This window comes from Notolabrus celidotus, chromosome 2, assembly GCF_009762535.1.
Source record: "Notolabrus celidotus isolate fNotCel1 chromosome 2, fNotCel1.pri, whole genome shotgun sequence".
Lineage (NCBI taxonomy): Eukaryota > Metazoa > Chordata > Actinopteri > Labriformes > Labridae > Notolabrus > Notolabrus celidotus.
In genome coordinates this window covers 37,128,516-37,136,505 of record NC_048273.1, presented here as the reverse complement: position 1 = coordinate 37,136,505, position 7,990 = coordinate 37,128,516, and the positions used below count along the sequence as shown (strand labels likewise).

Below are 7,990 nucleotides of genomic sequence, written 5' to 3'. Positions count from 1 at the left end.
AGGTCAACACGGAGGCCAACGCGGAGGCCAACACGGAGGCCAACACAGAGGCCAACACGGGGGCCAACACGGGGGCCAACACGGAGGCCAACGCGGAGGCCAACACGGGGGCCAACACGGAGGCCAACGCGGAGGCCAACTAGGAGGCCAACACGAAGGCCAACACGGAGGCCAACACGGAGGCCAACACGGAGGCCAACTAGGAGGCCAACACGGGGGCCAACACAGAGGCCAACACGGGGGCCAACGGGGGCCAACACGGAGGCCAACTAGGAGGCCAACACGGAGGCCAAAACGGGGACCAACACGGGGGCCAACACGGAGGCCAAAACGGGGGCCAACATGGAGGCCAACACGGAGGCCAACACGGAGGCCAACACGGAGGCCAACACGGAGGTCAACACGGGGGCCAACACGGAGGCCAACACGTAGGCCAACACTGAGGTCAACTTGGAGGCCAACACGGAGGCCAACACGTAGGCCAACACTGAGGCCAACACGGAGGCCAACACGGAGGCCAACACGGGGGCCAACACGGAGGCCAACACGGAGGCCAACACAGGGGCCAACACGGAGGCCAACACGGAGGTCAACACGGGGGCCAACACGTAGGCCAACACGGAGGCCAACAAGGAGGCCAACAAGGAGGCCAACACGGAGGCCAACACGGAGGCCAACACGGAGGCCAACACGGAGGCCAACTAGGAGGCCAACTAGGAGGCCAACTTTGGTGAAGTCCAGGAGAAAATGAGACTTTCTGAAAGTCCTGATGCCCTAACGTGACCTCGGGTCAAACGTCACCTCGTTCTGTTGCCATGACTTCAACTAGGTGTGCACTAGGGAATAAGATTTCATACCTTTTAGAAAGTCTGATGTTTACATTAAATTATCTACATTTTAATATCTGAATATCTATTACGTAACCCTCTGACTGTCACTCAATGCTCCATCACACAACAGCTGACCTGCTGCTTCATTAAGAACTTAAACCTCAGTTACTAACAGTTTTTAAAGTGTTAATAAAAACGGATTTTGATGATTTGCAAATCTATTTTATTGAAAATAGTGAGAAGATAAATATCAAATGTTGGTACTAAAAAAATGTAATTGTTTTATAAATATTTGCTGATTTTAAAGTTGTTGGAGAGCAGTTTCTGGAGTTTTGAAAGTGAAAGGATTTGTTTTTTTACATGAATAAAGTTGCTCTGTCTGCTGGATGGTGGAGGTATCAGCTGTTTGCTCATATTCTTATGATCTGTCTACTTTAGGTAGTATTATGCTTTGTCATAGTTACAGATTTAAACCTCAAAGTAGACCCAGAACTCGGTGGAGGGACTACATATCCCATCTGGCCTGAGAACGCCTCGGGATTCCCCAGGAGGAGCTGGAGGTTGTCCTGGGGAGAGGGATGTCTGGGTCGAGTTCCTCAGACTACTGCCTCCCAATGCTGCGACCCAATCATGGATGGAAGATAAAATGTTGGATGTCAAGACTAAACGTGGGCAAAGTTTGACATTGTGAGGTAACTGTGTGTCGGAGTAATCCCAGGATGAGCCTGCAGGCTGCTCTGAAGTCTCATGAGAATTCACTCATTTGGTGTTTTAAGGAACATGACCCTCAGAATAAAATTCATATCCTAGTTCTGTCATAAACAGGAGAGAGGTTCAGATTTCATACACTGAATGTCATAAAGAGGGTCGGTGGTGTGACAGCAGTGACAGTGACTGTTTAAAGGAGTTGGAGTGAAGCCACACTTGAAATAATCACAACACAAAGGAATATAAACATGCAGTAAAGCAAGTATTGATATTTATTTCAGATTTATATCAAAATAGCCTTGATATATTGGAACATATTTACAACACATTGTACAAAAATATGAAAATGCAGACTGTTTCTGCTTCCTAATAATGCTGGCTACTTGAAACGACATGGGCTGGTGGAGTGTAAGAACACACACGCACACACACACATACACACTGTTAGGTCTCCTTTTAACACAAACATTGTTGGCAGTGGTGAAGCTACCAAACAATATTCACATCACTTTGTCTTGATCCAGGATGAAATCACTCATTTTCTTGAGGGAGACTTTAAAATAAAAGAACTATACAAATTTATATACAATAAATCATCGGTTTTGGCCAGTCATCAAATGAAATAAACCTCTACCAGCACGTAGTTAAGGATACAAAAATACTTGAACAAGGCATCTGCTGCAGAGAAAACACTCTGAGATCAAGCACGAAAAACAAAAAGGACATCAGTCATTATATTTACTGTGAAACACTGGGTCAAGAGCATTCGGCCTATATGTGGCTACATCAAATGAAGAACCATCTGTCACTTTAACACACATACTTCAAACCTGACACAAAACGGTGAAGCGTTGGTCTCACAACAGACATAAAAAAGCAAAAAGTAGAAATTACAACAGAAAACAAGATGAATCTCACTTGACTTAATACTTCTGACAGGAAATGTTTGAAATGTTTACAATCAACGCTGACTTCTGCCTCCAGGGAAAACCAGTGTACTCGACTAGCCAGAAAACTCAGAAGTCTGTTACATAATAAAATACATTTTGTAGCACAAATAAAAGCCCTTATAAGCCCTGTAATGAAAGGTTTGCTTCCAGTCATGCTTTACCGCAGGAATGAATCACGAACACTTAAAAACTCTACATTGAAATCATCAACATTTCTGAAGTGCTCTCAAGAAATCGAACAAAATAAAATGCACCTTTGAACCACAACAAATGAGAATAAGTGCACTTCTATGTAAAATGCGTTTTGTTCTCAGCAGTATTTGCACTAATACCAAGTTTTTTTTTTTTCCAAATGAAATGTTCGTACAGCAGGCGTGAAGTTTGAAACAAGAACGCGTGGGGGAAGACCGCAGTGGTTTCACTCTCCCTCCTCCTTGATGCGCTGCTGTTTGTTGCGACGAGAATCCAGGTCGAAGGAGAAGTCGGACCACTCGTCGCGTGGCGGGAAGGAGATGGTCTGGCGCAGGGTGAAGCGTACGGCGTCAATGACACGCTCGCCTCGCGCCTCGGAGCCGCCCATGCTGACGGCGGACGCCCCGCTGGTGGTGCGCACTATGTGGGGGGGTGGGGAAAAATCCATGGCCTGTCGGTGCTCCATGATGCCCTTCCAGATCATGTGCTGGAACTCCAAGGGGATCTTCAGCCTGGACAGATCCTAATGGTCATTACACAGGAGGGAGCATTAGTTTTGCAGGGGGAGCCAATCTTCTCTCTAACCCATCATATGACTCGTGTTGGATAGGCAAGGGCTCACCTCCATGTTATAGTTCTCAATCTGGTAGATGTTGGTTAGGCCCTGTGCTGTGAAGTAGTCCAAGCAGCCTGCGCAGCCCAGCCGAATAAGGAAGCTGTGAGAGAGCAGAGGAGAGGTTCAGACCTGTGTTCTCTGTTTCATACAGCTGACTTCACAACACAAACTCATTGTTATACAGTTCAGGGCCTGCATGGATTTATCAGTTATATTTTTTGTGTGGAAGCCTGACAAATAACATCATGCCATAGAACTGAAGTAGATATTGAGGCTGACAACATGAGGTAGATACTACAGAGGTTCACATCATAATAACAATAATACGTTTCTTTATAATCCAACTTCTAAAAGTGAATCCACAATCATTTCTGGAGGCAGAGGGACCCCCAGTTGAAGCTCTGAATCTTTAAATCACTCTGATCCTGAAACTTTGCTCTGACATTATTTTGTGCTTTTACTACATTTGTGGTTATCTTATTTACTGCACTAAATTCAGTGTCATTTATATCTTTTACATGCTACTTTTCTGATTTTGTGAATGGAAGTAATGCGTAATTATCGTGGGAAAAGCAAGCTGTAGATGTGTCCCATGTGGATTTGTGAGGTACCTGGAGATGCTGCTGTCCATGGGATATGGAGGAGGGGGGGTACAGTGGGAGGAAGGCACCAGGGGGAGCTGTGGCTGCAGTGCGTGTGTGGGGCTCAGTGAACTCATGTCAGCGTTCATGGGGATGTGAGAACCCATCATAGGAGTCACTGCAGAGACAAAAGCATCTGCTGTGAGCTTTCTCTTACTGCTCTGAGATTTACAGATTACGTAACGTCAACTGAAACACATCAGAGGGAGGGGAGGGGGGGCATGCAGAGGTTACTCTCAACATGACACATGATGCATCACAACAGGTCCTGCAGGACAGTCTCACAGGGATCACATTCTTTCTAAGGAGGAAGCTTTCTGTCAGGGGGGCTGAGAGGTGTTCAGGTCCCACCCTGCCTGCCTGGACACGCTACCTCTGAGAGTCTACAATCAGCCCAGGAGGGACGGGACGACCAGGTGGAGAGAGAGGAGGGGAGGAGGGGGACAGTCTGAGTTAGACAGGAAGAAGAACAAAGGGACACACTTACTGTCAGTCAGGCCTCCAGACATGCCGGACGGGGTGAGTGTGTTTCTCTGCTGGGGGTTCATGAGCTGGCTGACGGAGGGCAGCTTGTTGACTTTTCCATGAGTCGGGGACATTGAGCCGTAGGATGGCTGTGACGGCATCGACGTCCTGGTGTGGGGGAGAGGAGGAGATGGTTAGGTTAATGACAAAAAACTGATCAGGGTTTACCTTCAAGTACAGACATCAAGAAATGATCTGAGGAGCAGAACTGAAAATAGCATTTCAAATATTACAGTAAGTTTTTAAGCCCATAAATAAAGAAGGTTTCCTCTAACAAGACACCCACTGACATAAATGGGCCGACCAACTACATATATATTTTTTAATAAATAAAAATATCAACAATTACAAACTTTATTTGACAGAAATTAAAAAGTAGAAAAACTGTAAAGCAGGACCAGTCTGGGATTTCTGAGACCAGCATCCAACTTAATTTAGAGGGAGAGAAATTCTCTGATCACATACATTAAATAAACTTTTTTAAAGGTGTATTTTGAAACTTTTCAGCCCCGAAATGACTATGCACAGGTACACAGAGGATGCTTCTCTTACACTGTTTCATTCAGAACATTTAATGTTATTTATTGTCAACAAGTTCTAATTCTAGTGCAGACCACTAGATGCTCTGTTACCCGTGCTGCAGGACTAGAGTAAAAGTTTGAAGTTGTACCTCCCTCTGCTGGATAAACTAAGTGAAGACACATTTCTAAATCAAGCGAGGCATAGTTAATAATAATAATAATAATAATAATAATAATAATAATAATAATAATAATAATGATAATGCATTTTATTTAAAGGTCCCTTTCTTAGCACTCAAGGTCACCATACAGAGCAGAGTTTAAAAAAGAACAATATAAAAATTAAGTTAGTTCATGTTGAGTGAAAGTTTTTAATATCAGTGCATTTCAGTACACATATCAGTACACATTTCAGACTTCCTCTCTGTATTTGTGATTAACATACCAAATTGCCTCATAATATCTGAAGACAACACTCAGTGAATTCAGAGTTGAAGTCATTATGTAGTTTTTCCATCAGAAGACTTTAAGTCCACTGATCTGTAATCAGTGATGACTTCCCTTAGAAATCAATATTGGTCCAGCTATCCTACAACATAACACATTTTAATGAGATGGCAAAGCAGTTAATGAAAGGACAGAGTTCAAACAAAGAAAGCCGTTTTATTTATTCATGACAGACGAGAGAGCAGCGCCACAAAAATAACATCATAATCTGTTTCAAACAGACCTGCTCTGATTAAATCACAGAGTGCACATCTGCCGTTCAAACACACAAACTGTCCTGCAGTGACTTTATAAAACATGACCAGCATCAGCAAAACAAATCTCAGTATAGTAATAAAGTCTCTCCATCCCACTGAACACCTTGAAATATAGATTTTATGAGTCCAGCTCTCGTCCAGATGCAAAATGCAGAAACACATTCACTGTAGTGAGCTCTGTTCGCTCTGTGAGGATCATTTAGGCTTGGTTCCTGTCTAAGTTCAGCCGTCAGAAGAGGCTGAACGGGACAAATGTGTAACAGAGTCTAAGCGACAGATTACTAACACAGGCACACACACAAAAAAAAACAACAGGGATCGCTCAAACAAAAGTGAGGCACCCTGCAGGATATCAGAAGAGATAAAACGATGCATGCAAATCAGTCCTGAAAGTTGAGACTCTGATTTAAGTAGAGCTTTTAGAGTAACCATTAAAAACTTCATCCAGCATGTAGGGCTACAGCCTGCATGAGTGATAGTCCATCAAACATAGAAAGTGTCAAGTCCCCTGAATACCAGGAGAGGCAGAAAATCAGTAGATCAGAAAAACCAAAGTGGGTAAAAGGAGACAGAGTGGAGGTCCATGTAGCTCAGGTGGAGGAGGAGGAGGAAGAGGAGGAGGAGGAGGAATGTGTGGCAGAGTTTCAGGAGGAGCTGCAGCGCCGCCTTTGCTCTCCTGCAGGTTCCATGATCTGGCTACCCAGGCGAGTTTTTATCAGACTGTGAGGGAGGAACCAGAGAGAAGAGAGAGCACAAATAAGGGCTCGCTGAAAGAAGAGGAGAGAGGAGAGACCTCGAGGAGGCCCAGAGGTTAAAAACAGAGATGACGTGGGATCTACAGAAAGAAAGAGGAGCACAAAGTTTGTGTTCTTTAGTACACGGAAGGTTTGCAGTACTGTCTTTGCCCAGAAGGTGGCACTCTAGGAACACAGATCAGTACTGGTGTGTTGTCTGCTGTTTCTTTTTTACATTTACAGAGAGGAGGAAGAAAAGGCCTGAAACATTTTCTGTTAACAGAACCTTTTATTTCAAACACTGAGACAGGAACACTGAAGGAGCTGTTAATGACAGAAGAGAGGCTACAAGCATGAAGATGATACAAAGAGAACATGCATGAAAACCACACAGATAGAAAAGAAGTGAAAGAAGCTACCATGACTTGGAAGTGTCATGTCAATCCCTGATAGCCACGCCTTCATGTGTATGCTTCTTTAGCATCTATTTCACTCTAAATGGGACCACGATTTACAACATGAACATCATGCTACAGTGAAGAAGTCTTTAAACTACAGAGAACATAAACCTTTTAGTACGATATCTATTCCTGGGTTCATTTCTCTACAATAGGACTTCTTTTTTGAAACCTGTGGAGCTGCCCCCTGCTGGTCGTTAGAAAGAATGCAGGCTTGGCTTCACTTATATAAACTTTATAACCCAATCATGAAAATATGTTCCTTCAAAAATTCTAAATTTAAGTGTTAACAATAAAAAAGGTTCCACAAATCCCCTGAAACATGTGATGCATCTTGTTTTTTTCAACATGTCCAGAAGAGCTTTATCAGGATTGACCTTATTAAATAGAACTGCTTTGGCCTGACAGCAACAGGTCCGCAGCACCAAACAGGAATAAAGCAGAAAGCAGCGAAAGCAGCGCTATCTCACCGTGCGGCTGCCTGCCAGTCTCTTAATGGGAAACGATAACATAAGCAGTAATTATCATCACAGGGCTGTCAAACTATCATTTACACCCTCTCCTCTTTTCCATAGCTTATAGTGAAATGGGCGTGAACGAGGAAAAGAGTGTGTGAACATGTGTGTCTGAGACACTTTTAATTATGCCTGAGATAAATAGATGAAGCCGAGGCACGGATTTTGTTGGGTGCTGCTGTTGTGCAAACCTCTGGCAAAGCACCCAAAGGTGTTACCACCAATCTTTTGAAAACTTCTCGTTAACAAAGCTTAGGCAAGTACGTTTGTCACGATTCATTGGATCTGGCTCATGTCCCATGAGAAGAGGGGGAAAAAAACAGCTCTACTTGATGCAAGGCTCACCCTCTGATTTGCCAGCACTGAGCAAAGGCTGCTGGGAAAAACTAAACAAGAGCCATTTTTGGGCAATTATGATCAACGCTTACTTGAAGGCTGCAATGCTTCAACGGCTGTAAAAAACAGAATCAAGAAATCTCATGCAAAGCCTTTATCGGTGCAGAAACAAGTCAATCATTTCAAGCTGAATCACTGCA

General features: G+C 43.9%; 1 protein-coding gene across 3 annotated transcripts in view; it reads right to left on the bottom strand.

Annotated features, from left to right (window-relative positions):
• Window positions 1-1,781: 1,781 nt before the first annotated feature.
• tp63 (tumor protein p63) overlaps window positions 1,782-7,990 on the bottom strand; it is a 39,399-nt gene continuing 33,190 nt past the window's right edge. For 2 of the 3 annotated variants that reach the window (XM_034700922.1, XM_034700929.1), the window contains 4 exons: window positions 4,425-4,570; window positions 3,908-4,055; window positions 3,303-3,396; window positions 1,782-3,203 (listed from right to left, as the gene is read on the bottom strand). In XM_034700922.1, the coding sequence (XP_034556813.1) occupies window positions 2,907-3,203; window positions 3,303-3,396; window positions 3,908-4,055; window positions 4,425-4,570 (685 nt within the window). In that variant the 3' untranslated portion in view covers window positions 1,782-2,906. Of the gene's footprint in view, window positions 3,204-3,302; window positions 3,397-3,907; window positions 4,074-4,424; window positions 4,571-7,990 lie in introns of all 3 variants that reach the window. The other variant, XM_034700914.1, reaches the window with a different exon arrangement.